This window comes from Gavialis gangeticus, unplaced genomic scaffold (genome assembly GCF_001723915.1).
Source record: "Gavialis gangeticus isolate Ggan-Ray unplaced genomic scaffold, GavGan_comp1, whole genome shotgun sequence".
In the NCBI taxonomy this organism is placed as follows: domain Eukaryota; kingdom Metazoa; phylum Chordata; order Crocodylia; family Gavialidae; genus Gavialis; species Gavialis gangeticus.
Genome location: NW_017728992.1, coordinates 128,353,708 through 128,379,598, shown reverse-complemented (window position 1 = coordinate 128,379,598; position 25,891 = coordinate 128,353,708). Strand labels below are relative to the sequence as shown.

Sequence of the window (25,891 nt, the reverse complement as noted above, 5' to 3'; positions counted from 1 at the left end):
TAGACATGCCCACACAGAATCTGGCCTTTAAAGTGTGGACTGCTTTGAACTGTTCATAGAAAAAAATGCAAAATCAGTGTAGAAAACATGCATGCTGTTATTAACAGCTTAATATTTAATTAGTTAACATAATTAGCTCCATTTCTGGCCCTATGCTGAGTTACATTAGCTGAGGATATACCTTGGTATATCATTTAAAGGACAATTTGACTGACTATAAAAAAGAGCTGCTGTTCTAATAAACATAATTTTATAGTAGGTTTAATATCCCTAGCCCAAATTCTGCTCTACATTAGAGCACTGCAAATTGAGAACAACTCCATGGAAGTCAACAGCACTATTCATTTGAGTAGTTAACCAATTTTGGTAATTCGTTTTGTTTAATTGTGAGGGACTATTTCAAGATTTATACAAAGCCAAAAATCTTTTCTGTCCAGTCTCCTACATCACGTGGAATTTGTTCTGTAACAATACTGGTTATTTCATTTACACTGAAAAATCAAAATACATGCCAGTAAAGTACACATGGGGCCTGAAAGACATTAGCCCATCTTGTCGGACACCCTGAGAACACCAGAAAGCAGTGACAGGGAGTGCCTAGAAGGATGTTTCATAGATTTCATAGACGTGAAGGCTCGAAGGGACGTCCTAAGATCATCCAGTCCAGCTGAATAAAAAATTGAATCTGAATTGAGTCCAGCCCCAAATTGAATCTGACGTTGAATCAGAATGCTGTAAATGATTGATTTAAATTATGTTAGCCAGCAGCCTGGCCCCAGTCCAGCCCTGTGGGGGAAGGGGGTGTGGTCTGGCACCCATTCAGCTGCATGGGGGGGTGGGGGGTGGGAAGGGGGCATGGCCCAGCCCCAACTCGGCTGCGTGGGCAGAAGGGGGTATAATTTTGCTCCAACCTGACTGGTGGGGTGGGGTAGGGACATAGGAATTTGGCAGCAGGGGAGGCTGGCGGTATTAATGGCCACTGCTCCCCTGCCACTACATTTCCCAACCCCTGAGAACCCCCACAGGCCAAATGCAATGGCTCCATTGGCCACATTTGGCACGTGGGCAAGAGGTTAAGTACCCCTGCTTTAAAGGGAGAGCACCAAACCAGGTATATCTATATCTGTCTATTCATCACTCTCCCTGATATCCACCGTCATTAGTTTAGAGATGGTAGAGGAACCATATCTTCCTGATCTGTTTAACAGCCAATCTCTTACTACCTCAGTTTCCAAGTGTTTTCACAACTTTAAAAGGAAGTGTCATTGTGCTGAACTTGTTGAATAAACAGAAATGAAGAAAATATCCTCTTTGTACCTGCAGCAGAGGCTGTCGCTGTCAAAAGCTGGGTTTGCATCTCATCCAACTCTGGCTCCAGCTGGGTAACTGTGACTTCTACTAGTTGGGGGTCTGACCTCCTTTAAACCTTCAGCAGCAAAATTTGTGCTGGTAAATATATTTTGCTTGATATAAATTACTTTAATAGATTATAAGCTTAGTCCTTCATAAAGATACTCATTGGCTGGAGCCTGGTCTGTTCATGGAAGTGGTTATACCATGTGACAACAGGTGGCCAGATGTAATGATCTGAGTGGTCCCTCCCAATGCTATGTCATGATCTCAAATTTAATGTTAAGTAGGTCTACTGTTAAAGAAAGGTGGCTTTGAATTAAATAAAAGATCAATTTATGTAAAAAAAATCTGATTTTTTACTACCTCAGTTCCCAGTTGGTTTCACAGCTTTGAGAAATCAATTTTTTTCAGCAAATCTGTTTGTGTTTTTTTAGCACTCAACTTAAAAATCTTTTTTTTTTTAATCCATCAAGGCAGCACAGCCCTTTAGGATGTTCTGCTGACTGAGCCCAACCTGCTGTTAATGTGTTAATGCGGAGTACAATTGGGAGCTAGGGATGTATCTTTTTCTTGAGACCGCCACTGAGGTAATCGTGTCCCAAGCAGGTGATGACTCCAATGCTCAAGAAATTGCAGGGAGAGAAGGATCATATTCTCACAGCAGTTTAGAAAAGTTAAGGGGAAAAGAGATAAGCAGCTGAAGTACACAAAGTGCTAAATACCTTAGATAATGCTGTTATGTGGTATCACTGCCAGCACTGATAATTAGCATAACTGTAAGGACACAAGTGAAGGTTAAAAATGCCTTCATATATAAAATAATAGCCCTTTTGGACAAATTGCAGAGGTCAGGACCATTTTTCATATATACTTCTGATCTTTGGTGCAGTGTGTCACATTGGTTTTTTTTCCCAGAGTCCCATGGCTTTATTCTGCAGTCATCCCACAAGAACCTGTAAAAGATCTTAAGTGATTTGCCAGGGTTTTTTTAACTTTAGTAAAATTCAGTCACTTCTCCATGCTATTGGAGCTAACCACAACTGTACAGAAAAATACAGGAAGTGAAGAATCAGCTTGTTTGGTTGACTGCTATATCTAGCGTGGCAGATTTGTTGAATGATTTCCTCAGTGATTTTCCCTGTAGCAATAACAGGTGCATCTTACTGATGCATACAGGGGCAGATTCATAAAAGCAGATGGCTTCTGCTTGGTGAAGCCTTTCTAAGGGAAGGGGGAAAGACAGATTTAAACCATCTTTGTGCTGCCTAGCTTCTTGGTTTGGCCTTGTGCTTAGCCTCAAGGCTTTGCTCACCTACAGCAGCCTCCACCCCGAAGGAACACCTACCCTCAAAAACAGCTAGATCACAATAGTGTTTGGGTATGTGTTTGAATGTCTGAGCATGAATCATGCCTTGTGGGCCCAGTTCTGTGCGGCAGCACTAGTGTTGAGACACAGCACTGCAGTGGGTGCTCTGGGAGACATTCAGCCTCTGTTAGAAGGCTCAGCCACTACTGCACTTTCAAACATAGAAATGTCATGCTGAAGAGAGTCCTTTTGTACTGAAGACAGAGGACTCACTGCAACTGTGGGTTCCTTCATTCTTTTGTTTTCTGGCCAAGGGGCAGGGTCCATTTTGCATGTCGCATATATATCTGACAAAGATTCGACTAACCTGCTGGGTGTGTTGTGAGATCCTTTAAAGGGTGCATAAGGGTGCCACACAATATGCAAGCATCTACACATGATTCACAAGATAAACCCAGAGATTTCAAATAGGAACCTATAGTATCAAAAACATTCTGCCCTTTTGTGGCCTTTCTGAATTGTTTGCAACAAAAGAATTGCCTTATTATTTTTCTGTAGTAAAAAAAAACAAACAGTGAAAACAGGGCTGGCTTTTTTTGAGGGGTCCCTTGAGTTGAACGAGATTGAGAACCACTGCTATAAACAAGCCCTCACTTGTAGTGAAGTCAGTGGAACTGCTTCTGTAGGGAAGGATTATGTGCTTGGCATAAGTTACAGGATCAGGTCCACTATTTCAATTTTCTTTCCTAAGCTCTGAGTTGAAGTGTGATCCATTAAGTATCAGCACCCTCCCAACCTATCCTTTGATAACAAAAATAACAATGATATTATCCTATAGATGACTCATGTATATATATGCTGCAAGTGACTGTAATGTAGGATTAATCTCACTTGTTAGGGTTAACCCATTCTTCTCCTCTAGAATTTTGGCTTTCCTATACACAGCTACACAGCATTGTCACGAACTGTTATTTTTGGCGTTTTCAGTCTCTTCTATACAGAAAGTGAGTCCTAAATAAGACTTGATTTCATTAGTTCACATCCTATGCTGACAGGCATGCTTTTTTTAAATATTGATGATTCAATTTATTATGATGCGGGCTGGCTTCTGAATATAATTCAAATGTATTTGTTTTTGCTTCAATTGTCCCTCAGGGCTTTTCAGCAAGTGCCAACATTTTATTAACCTAGGAGTACATGCCTGAAGACAAGCTGTGGAACATATGGGTTTGAAAAGTTTATAGTATAAAGTGGTCCTAATTCATATGATTAACCAGATTGACTTCCAGAACTCTGTGTCCATGACTAAGTATTACTTATGTGAATAAGCACTAGAAGCAAAAGCTCAACACCTGCTTGAACACTGCTTTTGGTCAAGTGATATAAAATAAATAAGAGTTGACTTTATTCTACTGTAAACACAGGAGCATGTATGATATGTCATTCTCCCAACGGGATAACGCTACCATCTCCAAAAGATAAAATAACTAAATATACCCAACAACTTATAAAACAAAGGCAAGAAAGGAAGGGAGAACCTTCCACAACCATAAGCTTCGTCGGCTTGTACTGTCAACATTCTGTTAAGGATACAAACGAGTACGTTACCTGGTAGACTCCTGCTTATAAATGTCAATGATATTTTCCACCAGAAGGTTCCTTTGAAGTCCATACACACCATGTCTGTCCAGAACTACTTCATGTCTACATGAGGGACATCGAAATCGACCACCTGAAGCCACAGTGGTGCCTCCCCTGGTTGTGAGGTATGGATTGGAGGCCTGTTCTTGCCAAGCAATAAAATTATAGGTGAATAAGGCCATGCATACCTTCTTAAAACACTTTGCAATTGTTCTGGTAATAGCCTTAATGTTCAGAACACAAGACATACATCCAGCCACCCAGAGATGTAGTAGCACACCTGTGGCAGCCGCAAAGCACAGGGCAGCGCCACCATCCCAGTGGTGGTGGGGTGTTCAGTTGATGTTGTGGCATGACTATTTTTGCACTGCTGTCCCTCCAAGGTAGTGTTCGGAGCAGCTACCTCAGTCACCCCCCCACCTCACTTATGCTACTGAAGCTCTCTATTTAACATCTACTCCAAAACCAATGAGGTCAATGAAAAGACTCCCATGAGTCCAACAAATTTTGGATTAGGCCCAATAATTCTTTACTAACCTAACTGGAGATTTTTGGCTAAAAACCCCAAAAGAAATATGTAAGGTAATGTTATTTCACTTGGTGCCTACTGGCTAATAATACTGTAGCAATCTGCCTGGAGATACACAGATAGCAAAAAGATAATAATTAAACAAACCAATTCGTAATTAAATCTCTGTAAATGCTGAAAATGAATTTAGTATAAGTAAATAAATGTCAGGAACCCATCAAAATGCAAAAGACAATGGGCCAGATCAGAACAGTTGCCATGGCTCTGTGATCACTGTATGTAAGAACATCATATAACAATTTATATAGTCCAAACCACAAAGGTCTCTATGCAAAGGAAGCCACGCATCAAAGAAATTTTCTATGTTCTGCTTTTACTTATGCCTTTTTAAATGCTTGCCAATCATTAACAGTAAATAAGCCAATCTTGTAAAATGTTGCTCTTCTCTTTGCCTTGAGCAAGTGCTATTTGAACTCAGGCTGGCAGATCTTTAGGCTGAAATGAACCTACCTGGAAAATATCGCTGGCGCATTTTCTACACAGGTTATGCTGACAAGGAAGGATGACCACAGGCTTAGAAAACATCTCTAAACAGATGGGGCAAATAAGCTGTTTCTCCAGGTTATCCATGGTTTGCTGCTCTTTGGAAAAGGACTTGTAATTCAAAGAGGTGCTCATCCCTAGCTATTCCAAGGTGCATATGTTCAGAATAAGGGTGCTACTGGTCAGTTTCCGGGTTAGTTCCCTTGAAATAATTCCAAGGCTCGTGTGATCAAATGTTCTTTGAGTTTCTCTTGCTGGAGGATATTGTTTAAACGATAGGCTGAAGGGAGCTGAGGCTGTTTTTAGCAGCAGAGCGTCAGAAGTTGCCATTCTAACTTGTCCATATAAGCAAGTGACATGAGGACAGATTCAGACAGGTGACAGATAACAGGGATGAGAGATCAACATTCCTGTCTCAGAAAGAGAAGGAGGTGGAGGGAGGTGAGAGAGGAGCTGAGGTTTGTCACTGACACATGGCAGCCCTCCCCCACCCCTTAGCAACGGACAAGTTTTAAACGGTATGGTAAAATGTCATCTAGTTTGTTCTTATCTCTTCATGGCAGTGAAATTGTATGGCCCAAATGACACAATACTGCTTCCTATTAAAAGAAAGAATGCCATTAGGAGTAGGAATATACCATAAAAATCATTGCTCAGTTACTAGAGAGTAATGAACAGTATAAACTGAACACACTGCAAATTTACCATAACTGTAGATTCTTTACAATAGCTTTACTTGTACATGTTAATAAACTAGAAAAGTCTGACTTTTAGAACAACAGAAATCAGTGAGATGCAGATGTACTTCCCTTCAGAAAAAAAACAGAACCTAAAGATAAAAATTTAAAGAACTAATTAAAAATCACTTGACTATAATTGTGCTTTAACTTGCAACTGAATTTTAGGAAACTGGAGCATGAGTATTTGGTCCATTTTTTCCAAAGCAGTTAAAGAATGCACAAAAATGTAGCATGGATTCTACTTCCTGATTAAAAGCACACAAAAGAAATATGGAAAGATTTCATTTTTACTGGCAGAGAATAAATGTTAATTGTTCCTGCTTTTCATGGTATAATCCAAATATATTTTAGCTTTGGACAGTGTTGTGTTTATATCTGTTTATTCGACACAGAGATCTCACAGAACTTGGCACTTGTTCTAAAGTTATTTTTAAAATGACAATTTCCCAGATAATTTCTGGCATGTGATGCCTGATCTTAGGGCAAAGCCATCTGTGCTTCTATTTGCCAATAATTTATCTCACAACTGTACAAGCAATAAATATCCTGTCCACAAATTTAAGCCCAAACCCCCACACATACAGTAAGCAGTTGCTTACTGTCTGCTTCATACTGTACATGTAATTAATATATAATCATCAGTTTTATTTGACTATAAAAGTAATTAGTGCAATATAGAATAATTTGCCAGTAATGTACCTTGCAGAAGGGAAGGCCCTTGTGTTTACAGTAGTTAATGCTTGAAAAGTGTTTTGGATAGATAAGTGCAAAACAAGTATTATTAACAAACACTGCACGTGCTTTAGGGGAAGATGGATCTAAATTCAATAGCAAGGTCCTCTGGTTTGTAGGAAGCACCAATTTAGAAACTTGGCAGCGGATTACAGGGATTAAAAGATGGTTATTACTGACTTTCATATGAAAATGAATAATACACTTTGAATGCAATATAATTGACTCACATTAAATTTAGTCTGCTCTTGATTTTCAGTGCACTGCATATTTTTTCACTGCATGGGTGAAATCCTCATCCCACTGAAATCCACGAGGACAGGATTCCTCACCCCAGATGTATACATCTGGCAAAGGTCTTGTGTGTGCGTGAAATTTGCACAGTTTAATCACATCAGTTTAAACCCAGGTTTTGAGTGAAAGTGGGTAAGTTTCTCATGTAGACAAGACCTCAGATGTTGTAAAGGGAAGCTGTTTGGGCAGCTGAACAGGGAACAGCTGACATTTCTGGCTCAAAGAGGAGGAGATGAAGAGAATCTTTTTTTGGCAATAGGGGAGATGCATCTCTTCTTTCTTTTTCATTTGTGGACAGGGGCAGTAATGACTTTAATGTACTGAGGAATGTGAACTCCCTGTTTCCTCCCCTGATAGAACTCAACTGCCTTCTCTTCCATGTCCCACCCTTGCACCACAGGCTAGCTTTAAATCAGAGAGTGAAAGAAAATGACTTTTGCTCTACTGAGATGACTAGACATGTGCTTCCTCTTTATAAAATAAGGCAGAAGATGGGAAACATCTGAGAAAGAAAGTTGAAGAACAGAAGTGTCAGTGTATTGAAATGTCTATACACCACTGAATGGGAGCAAGCTAGCTGAACTGATGGGGCTACTAAATGGTGGAGATTTATGAACCAGTGAGTATAACCAGAATTTGCTTGAATGTCAGTATAACGATGTGAAAATATTTATAGTAGCAGTAAGCTATAGGTTACCAGTGAAGAATATGAGCATGGAATTCTTCTAGTAGAAACTTAATTATGTGGTTGTGGTTGTAGACAGTATCCCTTTCATGTTGTTAAGGAGAATTTCAGCCAAGAGGTCAATGATTAAGGAAATGGACTGACTCCATTTCTGCACCAGAAATCCAAGAATGACCCTCTTGCATATTTTTAGGTGAAATGCATTTAGTTCAGAGTGCAGTATTTCCAAACGATTGTCTAGCAGTTTCTCCTCCCTCAGATTGGCACACTGGCTCTGTGCACAGTGCTGGACTTATGACAAAAATCAGTTACGCTGTAATAGAGAATAGATGGCAGAAACCTGTGCCTATAGCCAGGGTCTACATTACATAGTATTGCTGGCATCACTGCATTTGTTGGGAGAGTGAAAAACCACACCCTTAGCTGGCACAGTTCTTTTGTCAGCATAGCTTATCCCATCTGGGAATAAAGCTGTGTACAGCAATAGGTATAATAGCGACTTCTTTGCAGTATAGGCTGTGATGATGTACCAGGGCCAGCCCTGCTTATTAAAATATCCTGGCTTCTCTAAGCCTGCTCATCCAGGCTACGTCCATCCCAGGAGAACTATGCTACTAGAGGAATTCTGGGATATGGCAACAGCAAAACATTCCTGTTGTAGACACAGCTTATATTCACCAGCTGAGCTTTGTACTACTAGTTTAGTAAAATGACTTTTTTCCATTTGGGACAAACCAGCCATCCCAGTAAAGCTGAGGTTTTGCCAATGCAGCTTCGTCCACACTAGGAACTTGTGATAGCTATATGGCAGTCAGGGATCACACTCTTCTGTTCACATCCCTGAATGACATGGCTGATGATTACATAGGAGATGTGATCTCAGGTAGCCTTCCCACTGTACATGTGCCCACTGGTGCTGAGGTTGTGGTAGATGTTGCAAGAGTCTTTCTTGAAAACTGAGAAGGGTGACCAGGCCTGCAGCCCTGGGAGCTGCCTTTGTGGGGAGTTCAAAAATAGCCACCACTCCTGCAATGGCTGACTGTGCCACCACCATTGGAACTACTGCAGCAGGTGCTGCTCTATGCATTGCAGCTGCTCGGGGTGCAGAGCTGCCCTGTTATGCCTCTGCTCCTTGCTAGTGCCTGCCTCATCAGCTTGAATAGAAGAACCAATACTGAGAGGGAGGTTTGAGCCTTTCTGTCCTTTCTGGGTTCTCACTGGTTCCCAGAGGAAACCCATTCCCCTGCCTGGCCCTCACAACAGTGAGGGGAGACCACTTGTTGTCATGGTAGAATGGCCTACCTTTTACACATGCCTAAACTTAATGTACATTTGCCTAATGCTCCTTAAAAATGGCTAATGTGCCTTAAATCAGCACGTGCAGATGCATCCATTAACTACCAAGCATCACTCAGACCCCATCATGACTGGAGCCTGGGCACTAATGCAGGAAACAAATAAGTACATAATACATTGGTGTTATTTTGAAGGGACAGTGATGACTTAATCATATACATGTCTTGATACTTTTACCCAAGCAATGTCATCTGTATTGCTGGCTCACACTGAAAATTACTGAAGAAGCCCTGTTTTGCAGTGTGACAGATATGCTTGCTTTGTTGACATAGTTTTTAATTCCTCTATTTTCATAATATATAAAAAACGGAGGCTAGTAGAATAAAGGCTGAGGAGGAAATCAGCCACAGAAGACTATCTGGATTTAGGAAAGGGATCCAAAGGATGTGGGTGAGGTTATGTGGTGCCAAGGGTCAAGTATCAATGCTATTATGATGTCCTGGGTGTCATGTTCAAAGAATTCTGCTTTACAGCCTCTTATCTTGAACTAACATTGTATAACATTCCTCACTGTCACCTCTGAAGATTATGCCCTTTTGCTATTTATGGTAGAAGCAGCTGCATTTAAGGCTATGTCTTTACAGACAAGAAACTTGCAAAAGATGTGCATTTACCATTGGATAACTAACATATATAATCACTCTCTCACTGTAAAACGTAATAGATACCAGCCATTTTAGTTTTACTATGAGGTAAACAAGAGAAGATCAATGTACAGGAGAGAAGTACAGTGCTGATCTTGCCTAGCTACCTTATCCTAACTGCTACAAGTACCTTTTCTACACTTAGGACTTACAGGGCGCATTTACACGTGATGCTACGTCACTGTGGCAATGCACTCCCCTATTATAGCGCATTGCTGTGGTGACATAATACCTAAAAATAACTGTGTGTAGCATACACAGAGCAGTATGGGCTGTCACTGCACCATCTTTTAGTACTTCCTTTTGGTACTAAAAGATGGTGCAGTAACAATGGTGCCATAGTGGCATGTGTAGATGCACCCATAGTAATGCAGCTATGTTGCATGTATTTCACTTCAAGATAACCCACCTTTACATTGATGAAGACAGCCTCAAATTACCTTTATTCAATGCTCCCCTCATTTATTTACCTTTAAAATGTCTTTTGTGTTACATTCCCTTACTCCTTGGCAAGTAGCAACATTCTCAGCTGCACTGAATAAATGAGATGCTCTTGACATCAGAGTCTAGCACAGGAGCCTCATACTTCCTTGCCATTATTTCCCTCTGCTCAGCACTGGTGAGGCCACATCTGGAGTACTCTGTTCAATTTTGGGCCCCCCACTACAGAGAGGATGTGGACAAATTGGAGAAAGTCCAGTGCAGGGCAACAAAAATGGGAAGGGGGCATTGTTTCCCTCTGCTCAGCACTGGTGAGGCCACATCTGGAGTACTCTGTTCAATTTTGGGCCCCCCACTACAGAGAGGATGTGGACAAATTGGAGAAAGTCCAGTGCAGGGCAACAAAAATGGGAAGGGGGCATTGTTTCCCTCTGCTCAGCAACAGCATCATAGTGGCATGAAAGAAATAGTCCACCACTTTGTCCATCAGGTGGGAGATCCACTGGATCTCCTCCATTTGCAGTAGCAGAGGAGATAACCTAGCTCACATAAATTTGCTTTGGGTATGTCTTCTTGGACATCCAGATTAAGACAACAAAACTGTGTTTTGTGCCTGCTCACATCAACCATTTTAGTTAATCTGATGGCTGATATTAGGGCTGTGAGAAGCTTCAGTAGTTGATTTGATTCGGAAGAGATTCAGCCTGATTTGGTGGCCAAATCTCTGAATCCGAATCGAATCGGGAGACTGATAAAAAGCTCTGAATTGAATCGGAAGACTTCGAATTGATTCAGAAAAGATTTGGCACCGATTCAGAGATTTGGCCATAGACTAAACAGGCAGCAGTCCTTACCACACTGGACACAGCTGCCTCCAGCTGGTAAGTCTGTTGTGGTGGACAGAGGGGGGAGGGAAGGGGGGTGTGTGTGGGGAGGAGGGACAGATCAACACCCCCACAGTGAGGGAGGGATTGGGGCTGGGGCTGGGACAAGCTGCCCAACTGGGGCGGAGGGGCGCAGGACTCGAGGAGGGGGGCTCCCGCCACTGCGTGCCGCTGCATACCGCCAGTCTGGGAGGGCATGGGAGCAGGCGTATGCCCCTGGATCTGTGCAGCTTGTCCCAGCCCCAGCCCCAATCCCTCCACCCACCACAGCAGACTTACCAGCTGGAGGCAGCTGTGTCCAGTATGGTGAGGACTGCTGCCTGTTCAGTCTATGGCCAAATCTCCGAATTGGTGCTGACTCTTGAGATCTGAATCAGTTGAATCAAATTGGTCAAATTCAAATCACTGTCCCTCCGAGTCAGCTGAATCTAAATCCAAAGTGAATACCTGCTGCTTCACACAGGCCTAGTTGGCTGCAAAAGTATGAATTTTTGATGAGTCTTTCAGCGCGAGTCTTCCCCATCCCCATCCACAACCAGGTTTTCACCTTTCTTCTGCTAAGCCTGATTGTGTTCATTTGTTTTCTGATAAAGTAGCACCAGAATAGGGGATACGCTTCCAAGGGCACAAGAGCTTGTGTATTAGAGTTCTCAGCTGTGGCAGGCAAGTCATGGAAGCTCTAGTTTCATTTTAAATTTGCAATGGATTATCAAACAGAATAAATGAACTAGTTGCAAAATTAAACCATGTTCAAACTACATGATACTCAGGGTGCAAACTACATGGTGTATTTCTAAGTACTCTATTTTGATCACCAAATGTCACTTGATAAATATTTACTAATGAGCCCTTGGCATAAACAGGCTAACTTTAGGTGAAATAGAACCTTTGGGGTACAACATTATTTTGACCTTTGAGACCTAACATTTTATATCTGGTGCATCTCCCATATGTGCACATATGATATGTAACTATAACTAATTTGTGTCCAAATTAGTTATAGTTCAGCTTCTGAAAACAATCTGATAAAAGCTGTTGTAGATCTTTGTAGAATCTCAGACTACTACAGAAGACCACAGGAGATATATTATACGAAATCATAGAAAATTAGGGGTGGAAGGGACCTCAGGAGGTCATCTAGTCCACCCCCCTTCTCAAAGCAGGACCATCCCCAACTAGATCATCCTAGCCAAAGCTTTGTCAAGGCAGGTCTTAAAAACCTCCAAGCATTGAGCTTCCACCACCTCTCTAGGTAACCTGTTCCAGTGTTTTACTATCCTCCTAGTGAGAAAATTCTTGCTACTATCTAAACTTCCCTTGCTGCAACTTGAAACTGTTGCTCCTTGTTCTGTCATCTGCCATCGCGGGGAACATTCTGGCTCCATCCTCTTTTGAACTCCTCTTCAGGTGGGTTGAAGGCTGCTATTAAATCCCCCCATAGTTTTGTTTTCTCCAAACTAAATAAGCCCAGTTCCCTCAGCTTCTCCTCATAAGACATGTGCCCTAGCCCCCTCACCATTTTTGTTGCCCTCCACTGGACTCTCTCCAATTTGTCCACATCCTTTCTGTAGTGCGGAGCCCAAAACTGAACAGAGTGCTCCAGATATGCCTTCACCAGTGCTGAGCAGAGGGAAATAATCACTTCCCTTGACCTACTGGCAGCACAACTACCAATGCAGCCCAGTATGCCATTAGCCTTCTTTGCAACAAGGGAACACTGCTGGCTCATATTCAGCTTACTGTCCACTGTAACCCCCAGGTCTTTTTCTGCAGAGCTGCTGCCCAGCCAGCCAGCCCCCAGCCTGTGCTGGTGCATGGGGTTGTTCTGTCCTAAGTGCAGGACTTTGCACTTGTCCTTGTTGAACCTCAGGAGATTCCTTTTGGCCCAATCCTCCAATTTACCTAGGTCACTCTGAATCCTAGTCCTGCCCTCCAGCTTATTTACTACTCCCCACATCTTGGTATAATCTGCAAACTTGCCTAGGGTGCACTCGATGCCACCTTCCAAGTCATTGATGAAGACATTGAATAAAACAGACCCCTGGGGCATTCCACTTGATACTGGTTGCCAACTAGACATTGAACCATTGATTATTACCCTCTGAGCTCAATGCTTCAGCCAGTTTTTTATCCACCTCATAGTCCATTCATCCAGCCCATACTTCCTTAATTTGCCTACAAGAATGTTGCGGAAGACTGTAACAAAAGCCTTCCTAAAACCAAGGTAACACAGAGCCTTGAACTGACAACCTATGGTCTCAAGCTCAGAACCTCCAGCCACAGAGATGCTACATCTAATAGTCTCCCTGAAACCACAGACCAGACATCTCATCATAGAAGGCAATCAGGTTGGTTTGACTTGACCCTGGTGAATCCATGCTGACGGTTGTTAATCATCTTCTTCTCCAAGTGCTTAGAAATGGATTTCTTGAGGATCTTCTCCATTATTTTTGCACAGACTGAGGTGAGGCTGACTGGTCTGTAGTTCCCTGGATCCTCCTTTTTCCCTTTCTTATATATGGGGACTATGTTTTCCCTTTTCCAATCATCTGGGACCTCTCCTGATTGCCATGCGTTTTCAAAGATGATGGCCAGGGGCTCTGCAATCTTGTCAGCGAACTCCCTCAGCACCCTCAGGTGCATCACATCTGGCCCCATGGGCTTGTACACATCCAACTTTTTAAAATAGGTCTAACCTGTTATTTTGCCACTGTTGGCTGCTCACCTGTGGGCCAGCAACATAAATAGTTTAAAGCCGTCCCCACTAGGTTAGGGAGCTTGAATACAAAGATGCTTTTCCCTCTCTTCATCAGGTAGATCCCATCTCTTCCCAGCAATCCTTCTTCTTGGAACAATATCACATGGTTGAAGAAGCCAAAGCCTTGCTGGTGACACCACCTGCACAGCAGGTATTGATCTGCAGGATTCACCTATTCCTGCCTGGGCCCTTTCCCTTGACTGGAAGGATTGAGGAGAACATGACCTGAGCCCCAGACCCCTTCACTCTTGCACCCAGAGACCTGTAGTCACTTTTGATCTGCTCAGGGTCTCCTCTGGAAGTATCATTGGTGCCCACATGGATGAGCAGCCAGGGCTAGTAGTCAGAGGGCCAGATGAGTCTTGGTAATCCTTCCATGACATCTTGGATCCAGGCTCCGGGCAAGCAGACCTCCCAAGGCAACAGGTCAGGTCAGCAGATGACTCCCTTCCTCCCCTGCAGAAGGGAGTCTCCAACCACCACCACCTGCCACTTCTTCTTGGTGGCAGTCATCTGGTTCTTTCCCCCTTGGTGAGGCCTGGCCTGTCCTCCTCCACCAATGGAATGTGCTCCTTCCTCTCTGTTTGCTAGGGCTGCATATCTGTTCTCTAGATGAACTGCTGCAGGTGGAGGTGAACATTTCTGCTTGCTGCCAGAGGTCATAAGCTTCTAGCTTCCACTCTCCTGGGAGTCCATGTCCTCTCTCTTATCTAGTGCTGCCTCTGGCAGTTCTTTCTCCACAGGCCCGGAGGTCTCCTTCAGCACTGAATCAATTAACCTCTTATGGCGGAGGATGCTTTTGAGCCTTGCCACTTCCTCCTGTAGCTCTCTTGCCTGTTCCCTAAGAGACACCACCAGGGGGCACCACTCACACCACAGGCACAGCCCAACCTGGCCATCACTGTCAGCAAACCACAGTTGTCAAAGTGCCAAATCTGGACCTGGGTAGAAGCGCCAATGGTGAGTGGTCCTGTCTGGACAGAAACCTCATAGGTGCAAGCAGAGGCAGTGGCTGTGGTTCTGGTATTGCAACATTCTCCAGCCATTACCCGGGATCTCTTAATCCCCTTCTCTCTCTTACTGCCCTTCTTCTAAGCACATCTTCCCTAGTGAACTCACCTGGAAGCTGGCCTGTTTACTGTTCCTTGGCCCCAAAACGTTCCTTTTTCCCTGCTTCTTCGCACCGAGGTGAAAGGCTCTCCCCTTAAGTGGGGGGCAAACAGATTTGCAAACTGACCTGCGAACTGCTTGCCCTGTTTGCAGCCCCTTTTCACTGGCTCCCTGGTAGCTCAAAGAGTCTCCTTTTAAATCCTGCTGGGCCTGGACTGGCTCTGCTCCCTCGTTAGGACTTCTGTCAGGTAGCAATCACTCAGCAATCACTCAACCAGCCACTGGTGAAGCTTAGGGGGTACACGTGCACGCCCTGAGGTTGGCAGTGCACCCCCTGCAAAAAGCACCACCGACGTTGCTGGTGGTGCCTGTGGGCGGTCACTGGAAGAAGGACAAAACAAGCTCAAATATGTCCTTCTGATGAAATAAGAACACAGTGGAAGCATCTGCACATGCACTTTAATGAGCATTAACCTATTTTAATGCACATTAATGTGTCATAAAAAGTGCACTTTGGCTGGTGCCCGTTAAAATAGGCTAATGTGTCTTTTTCTAGTACTTCACAATGGAGGGCGTTTGTACACATGCTTGCACCACAGTGCTAGGCACATGTATTTGTATAAATGGCGAAATGCTCATCAGTGCTGAGAAAATGATGGTGGAGCACTTTTGAACTAAAACACATTGGAGATTAATGTGAACTAAAACACCCTGACGGATTAATTGCGTTTGCTTGCAGATGGCGGCTCTCTGGTACATCGCAGGACAGAAAAGTATGTGTATAAATGCCGACACTAAACAGCTGCCTATTCTAAAATGCTGGGTGAAATTTTTCAGTCAAAGCCTCTCTGTTGAAGAAAGACTATTCAGTGGCACTGCAATGTTTTCCAGTTTGAACCCTCTCTCCTTCCACATGCTAACTTAGCTCCCCAGGTCTCTCTTCAGCAAAACAAACTGAAACTGAATCTCAAAAGAGAAAAGTTCAATCAAAGAACAGCTTAGAAAAGCAGCTGCCCTCTTCCTTGCCCCTTGGGGCAGGAGGATGCTTTCTATCAGCGCATAGGAGATGAGAAAGATGGACACAACTGCCTCCCCTTGCCCCCCAAGAACCAGAACCAACACTACAAAGATGCTCCTGTCTCCACTGCTGCACACCAGAGCCATACCGGAACTCAGGGCCCCCTTTGTAGCACATAACTTGTACTTTGAAATCAATCAGTCACATATAATATCCAAAAGCTCTCCCTTCCAAGAGATTTAACAGAGCAAACCACACTGTCCAGCCTTCCTTTTTGTCAAATGTCATGCTGCCCTCTGCCGCCCAGCCAAAAAATGTATCACCCCCCCAACCCCTTGCTGACAAAAGCCTCCATAAACAAGAGGAGCAGAAATCCCAAACTCAGAGGAGGGTGCCACACCTGGGCAGCACATGGCCAGACTAGGCCATCTGCAGATGAGCTATGATGAGACATGGCCCTCAACTCCTTCCTGGAAATTCCTTCTCTGTTGTTCCATCCCAGATCACAAGGGATTGACTTTGGAGAGGCAACAGTGCTTATGTTCACAAAGACCGCCTCTGAATGGGGCAGAAAATGAAATGCAAGATACAGAAAAGTGCAGACACACCATGACACTGCTCAACTAGCTGGCTCAGGGATGAAGGATGGGCCACATGGGAGAGCTGTCTCAAAGAAAGTGAATGAGATACTGCAGTGTTGATGAGACCATTACATCACCACAACTGCAGCACGCACCAATTATTGAGCCCGAAGGGCCAGGTGTAGTTAGGTAGTAAAGAGTAAAAAGGCGTTTCTTTCTGTGTGTGTTGTACCTCAGGGGTGGGCAATTATTTGGGTTGGAGGGCCACTTAAGGAGTTTTTGAGAGCTGTTGAAGGCTAGCGGGCAGGGAGGAAGTGGGGAGAAGATGCAAACTGATCCTGTCCAGCCTGCTGCCCACTGCTGACAGCCTGAGGAGGAAGGGCTGTGCTTTGAACTGCTCTGCTGCAACTGGGCCAGGCTAGGCCATGCAGTGTGCAGATTCCTGCACACCCCGCATCCATCCCCTCCTTGCCTCCTGGCTCTCAACAGCTCATAAAAACTCTTTAAGTGGCCCTTCAACGCCAATAATTGCCCACCGGCCAGCCCCACATGGGATGTAGTCTGATGCAGCATGCTAAGTAGCTGCAGTAGTAGCCTTAGGGTTGTTGGGGCCCTGGGCAAGAGAGCCATTTGGGGCCCCTTAGAGGTATGTACCCACCACAGTTGTATCATGGATCTTTTTAATATTTTTTGGAGGAATTAGATAAGTAGTTGAGTGTTAAAATGCAAATAGAACCACTTCCTTGCAAAAAGTTAACCCCCCCAAAATTTGGGCCCCCTAAAGTGTGGGGCCCTGAGTGGTTGCCCTTCCCTTAAGGCCACTACTGGTAGCTGTCTTACTCTCCCACTGCAGTGAGCTGCTGTTGCTGCTGTGCCACACTGAGTAAGTTGGGGGCAGCTGCCCAGGCTAAACCCCCACCATGGCCAGAGCTCAGGCTCCTGAAGGCGGCCAGCAGGCCAGATAGGATCAACTGGAGGGCTGAATAGGGACTGCGGGCCATATTTTGTGCACCCCTGTTCTACTTCCTCCCCTGTACGCCCTTTCTCTGCATATCCCACATCTCCAAAAACTGGTAGAAAAGAAAAAACCAAGCACAGAATACCAACAGAGTGAAGCAGGAGACAGGGACCCAGCCAAGCACAGATCTAACTTCATGAGAATGCCCCAGCCTCTACAAAGCCTACTCAGCCTCTGTGGTTGCCCCTGCCAAGCTTTGTAAAGTGGAAGGGGCTCTGGTAGGCAGCAGTTGCAGGGCAGTTTTACAACCCAAGCCAGCTGGATGCCTCCTGCAGAAGTGCATGAGGCCACAAAAAGGGAAGTGTATTACAGGACTTGCAATCCCTTCTAGGTCCTTGGAATTAGGTCATTGGTGATGCACAGGGGGTGCACACGGGTGCATGTGCATCCCCTGAGATTGGCTGCCACCGACACTGCCAGCGGTGTCTGCGGGCAGTCACCACTCGCCACCCTCTCCCCACTCCCTCACTGCTGCCTGTGGGCGGTCGCCGATAGCCATTCGGCTGTCACCACCCCCCATCACTGCCAACACTGCCGCAGCTGCCTGTGGTCCCTGCTCACTGCTGCCACGCCCCTGTTGCTACCACTGGCAGGTGGTCTCCAGCCTCAGGAGGCATGAGGCGTTCATGTAGCTCATAGTAGCTGCATGTGGCACGCTACTGAGGACAGTAGATCTCCGAGGGGCTGATATGTCATTAGCCCAGGAAAGCATGGATGTCTGCAGCAAAGAAAACCTCTCCTCTGAATTGTGATTAAACCTTCCTTGCCAAAGGAAGTCTTCAGTGATCTGCTCTACCAGCCAAGCTGTCAAATGGAGGGAGCTGTGCTGGTCCCACATGGTGCATATTGCAGTGTCTTGCTGCCACTGCGCCAGCAGGTGTCACAAGAGCTCATCCGCTGGCATATGCACAATGCTTTCAAAAGACAGAGCAAGACAAACCCAGCTTCAGGGCCCCAGGAATTTGAGACCCACCCCCCCACCAGCAGGTAGCTCAGAAACATGTGGGTCATGAGTACAGCTTAGCTGTACTGCAGCCAGGCAAGAATGTTGCCTGTCCTAACTGCTGTGCTGCATTTTACCTCCAGCTTTGTCCAAAGTGTGAGCAGCGCAAGGCAGAGGCCATAGCCCTAAACCCTAGAAAGGAGGCCTCTGCTTCCTATCTCTCCTCATCCCTTTTTCTCTGCTGCCCTCATTCAGCTGTGGATGAATATCATACCTGACAGAAAAGCACTAGGCCATAGCCTGGCTGAGGGCCACCATCCATATCCTTCACAGAAAAGTGAGTGCATGCAGGGCCTGTGGTGCAATGTCTGGCTCTGGACTGTCGGTTGGATCGCTGCCTGACTCATAGGGTGGAAACAGATGTTGCCTTTGTGCTGCTATAGACAGTTTTATGGTGGCACAAAATGAAAGCAAATATGGGGAATTTGTGCCACAAATGCCCAAATTCGTGGTCACAACAGAAAGTAGTAATTTGTGCTGCTTTATTGCTGCAGGTGTCCATTTGCTTTCTCGAAGGCGAGCACAGGTAACCCAGCTTTTCCCACCTTCCGAGATGTGCCCCAGAGATCTCAGAGGCATTAAACAGGAAAAGCTGGTCAGGCATTGCCAGGGCTTGAGGGGCCTGATTCTGCCCCTCAAGAATTGCTGGTGTATGTAGCACTGGGTCCCTCAAGCCTCAGGAAAATGTTGCCCATTATCCTGTAGCGCCAAGGGGCAAGGGGCAATGTGTATTTCACCCAATGAAGCAGATCACATGTGCCCTGGTACAGCTGATTTACTTTATTATATGATCTCTATTTCTAGTAGTCGGGCCTCTTTTTTAACACCAAGGCCTCACAGGCCTTTTTCCATCCTGTTCTCCATTAATTTATACAATCCTATTCATTACATGGTACCTGGGCCCCTTGGCCTGGCCTAGGAAAAGAAAAGACCTTGGCCAAGGACCCACTGGGAAAAGAAACTCATTCCCTTCTCTGCTTTAGGTTAGGGGTGCTCTTTAGTAGCACATGGCAGTTTAGAAAGCTCACTACTCCACAGGGCTGGAGGGAAAATAGTTTCATAGTTTCATAGTTTCTAGGGTTGGAAGGGACCTGAGCAGATCATCTAGTCCGACCCCCTGCCATGGCAGGAAGAGCACTGGGGTCAAATGACCCCAGTAAGGTGGTCATCCAACCTCCTCTTAAAAACCCCCAGGGTGGGAGCCTGCACCACCTCACTTGGAAGCTGGTTCCAGACCCTAGCCGCCCTGACCGTGAAGTAGCGCCTCCTGATGTCCAACTTAAACCTTCCCTCCGCCAGCTTGTGACCATTGTTCCTGGTCACTCCTTGCGGCGCTCGGGGGAACAGGGACTCCCCCAGCGCCTGCTGATCCCCCCTAACCAGTTTATAACAGGCCACAAGATCCCCCCTCAGCCTTCTCTTTTGAAGGCTGAACAGGTTCAGGTCCCGCAACCTTTCCTCATAGGACCTACCCTGCTGTCCCTTGATCATACGAGTGGCCCTCCTCTGGACCCTCTCCATGCTGTCCACATCCCTCTTAAAGTGCGGCGCCCAGAACTGGACGCAGTACTCCAGCTGCGGCCTGACCAGTGCCGCATAGAGGGGGAGGATCACCTCCTTGGACCTGCTCGAGATGCATCTGTGGATGCACGACAAGGTGCAGTTGGCCTTCCTAGCCGCCTCCCCACATTGCCGACTCATGTTCATCTTGGAGTCAATAATGACTCCCAGATCCTTTTCCACCTCCGTGCTGACAAGAGGGGAGTTCCCCAGCCTGTATGTATGGTGCCGATTGTTCCTCCCCAGGTGCATCACCTTACACTTGTCTGTGTTAAACCCCATCCTGTTCTCCTCCGCCCATCCTTGTAACCTATCTAGGTCTAACTGTAGCCTGTTGCTCCCCTCAATTGTGCCCACTTCCCCCCACATCTTAGTGTCATCAGCAAACTTGAACAGGGTGCTTTGCACCCCCTCATCCAAATCACTGATGAAGATATTGAACAGGGCGGGCCCAAGGACCGAGCCCTGTGGGACCCCACTTCCCACGTCCTTCCAGGTCGAGAAGGACCCATCCACTACCACCCTCTGGGTGCGACTCTCTAACCAGTTGGCGACCCATTGGACTGTATGGGTGTCTACGCCACAGTCCCCCAGCTTCCTAATGAGAATGGGGTGAGAGACAGTATCAAAAGCCTTCCTGAAGTCTAGGAAAACTATATCCACTGCCACCCCTGCATCCAATGATTTAGTGACCTGGTCGTAAAAGGCCACCAGGTTGGTCTGACAGGACCTGCCGCTGATGAACCCGTGCTGGTTGCCCCTGAGCATGCAGTTCCCTGCTGGCCCCTCCTGGATGTGTGCCAGAATAATTTTCTCGAACAGCTTGCCCAGGATCGAGGTAAGGCTGACTGGCCTGTAGTTCCCCGGGTCCTCTTTCCTCCCCTTTTTGAAGATGGGAACCACGTTGGCCCTCTTCCAGTCCTCCGGCACCTCTCCAGAGCACCACGAGTGTTCATAAAGCCGTGCCAGGGGACTTGCAATGACCCCAGCCAGTTCCTTCAGGACTCTAGGGTGAAGATCATCCGGGCCGGCTGACTTAAAAATGTCCAGCCCCTCCAGAAGCTCCCTAACTAAATCCTCACTCACTCTAGGCCCAGGTGAGCCTCCCCCGGGGCCCAAAGGGGGCCCAGCAGGGAGGTGGCAGTTCTGGTCCTTACTGAGGAAGACAGAGGCAAAGAAGTTATTAAATATGTTGGCTTTGTCGTCTGGCGTGACAACCAGATTCCCCGTCTTGTCCTGCAAGGGCCCCACATTTCCTGGGGCCTTCTTTCTACTCCCTATGTACTTAAAAAAGGACTTCTTGTTGTCCTTAATCCGGGAAGCCAGCCCCTGTTCCATCTCTGCCTTGGCCTTCCTAACCATCCCCCTACATCCCCGAGCAACTGCTGAATAGTCCTCCTTAGTGATGACCCCTCCTTTCCATTGGGAGTAAGCCTCCTTTTTGGCAAGGAGACATTCCCGGATGTTTTTAGTGAGCCATGGAGGCTTATATGCTCTCCTGCCCCCTTTGACCCTCCTGGGGATTACCTTCCTCTGGGCTTGGAGGATCGTCTCCTTAAGGAGCGACCACTCCCCTTGGACACCCGGCTCCCCTCCCCTCTGAGTCTTCAGCGCTTCTCCAACTATCCTCCTTAGCTCGTTGAAGTTCGCCCTCCTAAAATCTAGGGCCACCACCTGACTGCTTGCCTTTGCTACCTTGCGCTGAATGGTGAATTCTAGCAGGCAGTGGTCACTGTCGCCCAGGGGGTCAATAGTGATGGAGGAGGGAGAAAAGAAAGGTGTGCCATGGGGAATGCAGGCATGAATCCCCCAGCCTCTGCTGCATTGAGCAGGCACTCTGCCATGTAACATGGGGATGGGGCCCTCCCTGCCTCCAACCCTGGACCCTGGGTTACTTAAACCTCAAGCAGAAGACTTAACAATAAAACAAACCCTCTTGCCCCGTGGCTCTCAGCCGTTTTCCTACTGGGACCCCATTTGCAAAGATCCATGGCCCGGCCCTGGCACGACCCATGCCCCCTGGCTTGTTTATGCCCAACCCCCAGCCCCTTTGAAATATCGTTGCCACCCACTTCTGGGTCGCAACCCGCGGGTTGAGAGACGCTGCTCTAGCCCTTCCTGCTCTTCACGAACCATATATACATGGTCAGCCAGCGGCTGCCCAGGGGCTCCTTGCCGGGCTGCGGGGCCAGGGGCGGGCGCGGCCGGCCGGCGCGGGCCCCCAGCTCCGGAGGGGCCAGACCAGGCTGCTCCGCCCGGCCCTTTCTTTCCCGCCTCCTGCCGGCAGCAAGAGGCGCTGGGGAAAGGCCTTCCCTGCAGAGATCCGATTTCTGATAACCTCCAACGCTGCGCGGGGCTGGGATTTTCCGCATCTGAATTCAGAGCCGGAGCGACTTGAAATGCAAAAGGCAACACTTGGAAGAGGGTGCAAAAAAACTATGAAGTCTCCTTCGAGCCGGAATCGAACCAGCGACCTAAGGATGTCAGCACGTGCCTCCACTACAGTCCTCCGCTCTACCAGCTGAGCTATCGAAGGGACCTGCGACTTGTTGAAACAGAGAGCCCCACGAACCTACATCTGCAGGATTGCGCATGTGCAAAAGGAGCTGGAGGCTTTTCAGCGCGTTAGCATCTATATCTGCCTCTTTCTGGACGCTTCATCATCGCCTGGGGCCAGTGGCGCAATGGATAACGCGTCTGACTACGGATCAGAAGATTGTAGGTTCGACTCCTGCCTGGCTCGGGTGTCTACTTTTCTTCCCGTGAGGTTCTTTTCCATCCTGTGAATATTTCCAAACTGTTCATGGTGGGAAGTGAATCATGCTCCACCCCCTCGGGGCTGGGCCTCGGTCGCCAGTGAGGGGCAACGGAGTGGGCAGGGCACTGCCCCCACCATCAATACGAGAGCAATTCTTCCGTTGCAAAGGACTCAGAAAGACCCCCACAGGGCAGCATGCAACTGACACCAGGCCTTCCCTTCCTCTTTAAAATCTCTAAGGCTGCAAACGTGGACATGTGGTATCATGTGGTGCCATGGGCCCATCTGCTATGCCACACACTGCACATTCAGGCATTTCCCGTGCTTCTATCTTGCTGCACAGAGCTTTGTTTTTAACCCCTGGAGGTCCAGGGGTCAGAAAAACCCATGCAGAAGAAAAGCAGGGTGGCACACAGGGAAGTAGTACGTGCTGCCGAAAATTGGAGCCCAGCTGTCCAGAGCCATGGTCCGGCTGTGGCCAGGCTCCAAGCTGCAGGAGCATTATAGCTGCAGCTTCTCTGGGAAGCCCCCAGGCCCCAAGGTCAAGCTGCTGGGGCTGCTGGGCCTCAGCCTCCCTGACCCCACTTGGGGTGAACTGTCGTCCACCAGAGGGCAGGGGAACAGGCATTCCCTGGGGATAACTAGCAGCAGCACAAGGTGTCCCGCTGCTTGTTGTGCACAGGGAACCAAACATCTGCGCTCATCTGGACACAGCCTGAGGTTCTGTTGTGAGCCATGTTTTGCCTCCCTCACGGTGTCCTCAAAAGGATCTCAAGACACCCCAGGGTGCTGCACCCTTCCGGCTGAGAATCACTAGAATACCCATTCCTGCGTTCTAAGGTGGACAGAGTTCGTATGTTGTGAACCAGATCTTAGGGCAGGGATGGGTAAAATGTGGCCTGTGGGCTGCACGTGGGCGACCAGGTCATTATATCTGTCCCATGGGGCATCCCCAAAATTCAGAAAATTAATATTTATCTGTCCCCGGCTGCCTGTCGTGCGGCCCTCGATGGCTTGCCAAAACTCAGTGAGCGGCCCTCTGCCCAAAATAATTGCCCGCCCCTGTCTTAGGGAAAGCTTTATTGAAGTATGCAACATTTCAGATGCTGAGTATTCCCAGGTCTTGCCATTGAAAATCATTTAACATTTTTTTTTATTATGCTCGCTTCACTGATTGCAAATGACCTTTACATAAGATGCATAGTGTATGTAAATATACACAGGTATATCAGTATATTATAGTTTATATATAGTACACTGCATTGGTGACGCATAGGGGGTACATATGGGTGCACATGCACCCCCTGAGATTGGCAGTGCACCCCCTGCAAAAAGTGCCAATGCTCCTGGTGGTGCCTGTGGGTGGTTGCTGCTTGCCACCCCACTCCGCTTGGTGGTGTCTGCGGGTGGTCCCTGATTCTCGCTGGCTGCTGCCAAGGCTGCAGGTGGATTCTGCACGTGGTTGCCAACCACCAGTCGGCACTCACCACCCCCACTGCTGACAGTGGTGTGGTCACCTGTGAGAGCTCCCCATTCGGCCTGCGCCCACCGCCAGCACTGCCGCAGCTGGGAGCTCCCTGCTCACCGCCACCACGCCCCTGCCCCTGTCTGCCGGCAGTTGCCGTGCCCTCCCCCCCGCATGTGGCATTCATGGTATACTGTGGTATAATATATGCAATGGGCATGTCTACCTGAGATGCTTAATGCACTTTGGACTAATTCTGCTGTGCAACAGTGCAGCTGGCAAAAACTGTGCTAGCGCTCAGTAGATTTAATCCAATGCACATTCAACATTACACAAAAAATGTTCATCTGTGCTAATGCGCAGTAGCACCAATTATGGTATATTAAATCAGTATCTCTTATTACAGGTACTAAATGTAATGTGCTGTAATTATGGCACATTAATGACTATGTAGACATGCCCAGCAGCTATACAACAGCTATAGCAATAGTATATAAATATTGAACACACTGTATGTACCCTAAAGTACTGAAGGTTTTGCAAAATCCTTCTAATTAGACCTACATCCTCTTTTTCTGATAGCGGCGTGCAGTGATTTTCATAGCATCTCCTGATAAAGATCAGATAGTGACATGAGAAACTAAAGTTCCAGTTTTGTAGCAATAACATTATAAAACGCTCTCATATTCTTTAAATGTAATGTTTGAGTTTCAGGAAAGGGGCTTTATCCTATCTTGGGAGTACACTTCTGTGGGTGTTATCGCTCCTGTTTAATTATCTCATTATTGCTCTGTTTAATTAAGGCTGAAGGGCCAGAACAAAGAGTTAAGTCAGGGCACAAATTAACACACATTCATCGAGGTAGATCTAGGCCAAGCAACTATTTTTGCTCCTTTTTACAAAGTAACTTGTACAATAATAATGATACTAACGAGGATAATAATTATGAGGGTGATGATGAGGAGGACAATACTAATAATAAGGTGGTGGTAGCGATGAAAATAATAAGGGCTTGGACTAGATGGCTTCTTGAGGTTCCCTCCAGCCCAACTTCTCGATGAATCTAAAAATAATAATAACCGATTGCAGCTGAATCAGGGCAGTGCATCGTTGTTGCTTGGGTTCCCGTGTGTCCCGGGGTTGATAATTTATAGCACACCTTCCTAGCTTTTCTTTGCCATCTCGCCCGTGGTTTCTCTGTGTGTTATCACGATTTTATTATCACTGCTCCCAGGCAGGGCCGCATTTCGGCAGCTGCAGGGGCCTCCCCGGGTGCGGCCCGTGCATACCGGAAAAGCTGGATCCGGCCCCTCCGGGGAGCCTGGGGGCAGGCACCGGGCAGGACATGAGCAGCGCAGCCCCAAGGCCTGAAGCAAGGACTTAAATCAGCAAAAGGCGGTGGGGGGGAAAAAAAAAAAAGTCAGTCCGAGCCAGGCAGGAGTCGAACCTACAATCTTCTGATCCGTAGTCAG

The 25,891-nt window shown here is 46.7% G+C and overlaps 1 protein-coding gene and 2 non-coding genes across 5 annotated transcripts in view; 1 reads left to right on the top strand and 2 right to left on the bottom strand.

Annotated features, from left to right (window-relative positions):
* The window catches only part of TRIM55 (tripartite motif containing 55), a 77,318-nt gene extending 54,660 nt beyond the window's left edge, over positions 1-22,658 (bottom strand). The window contains exons 1-2 of one of the 3 annotated variants that reach the window (XM_019527745.1): positions 22,535-22,658; positions 4,268-4,445 (exon numbers count right to left, since the gene is read on the bottom strand). In XM_019527745.1, the coding sequence (XP_019383290.1) occupies positions 4,268-4,445; positions 22,535-22,568 (212 nt within the window). In that variant the 5' untranslated portion in view covers positions 22,569-22,658. Of the gene's footprint in view, positions 1-4,267; positions 4,446-5,339; positions 5,751-22,534 lie in introns of those variants that run through there. The other 2 variants (XM_019527746.1, XM_019527744.1) reach the window with 2 other exon arrangements.
* TRNAY-GUA lies at positions 22,643-22,732 on the bottom strand. Its single transcript is given in 2 exon segments — positions 22,643-22,678; positions 22,696-22,732. It is a non-coding gene; the product is annotated as a tRNA-Tyr (tRNA).
* A 134-nt stretch (positions 22,733-22,866) lies between these two features.
* Positions 22,867-22,939, top strand: TRNAR-ACG. Its single transcript has one exon. It is a non-coding gene; the product is annotated as a tRNA-Arg (tRNA).
* Positions 22,940-25,891: the final 2,952 nt, after the last annotated feature.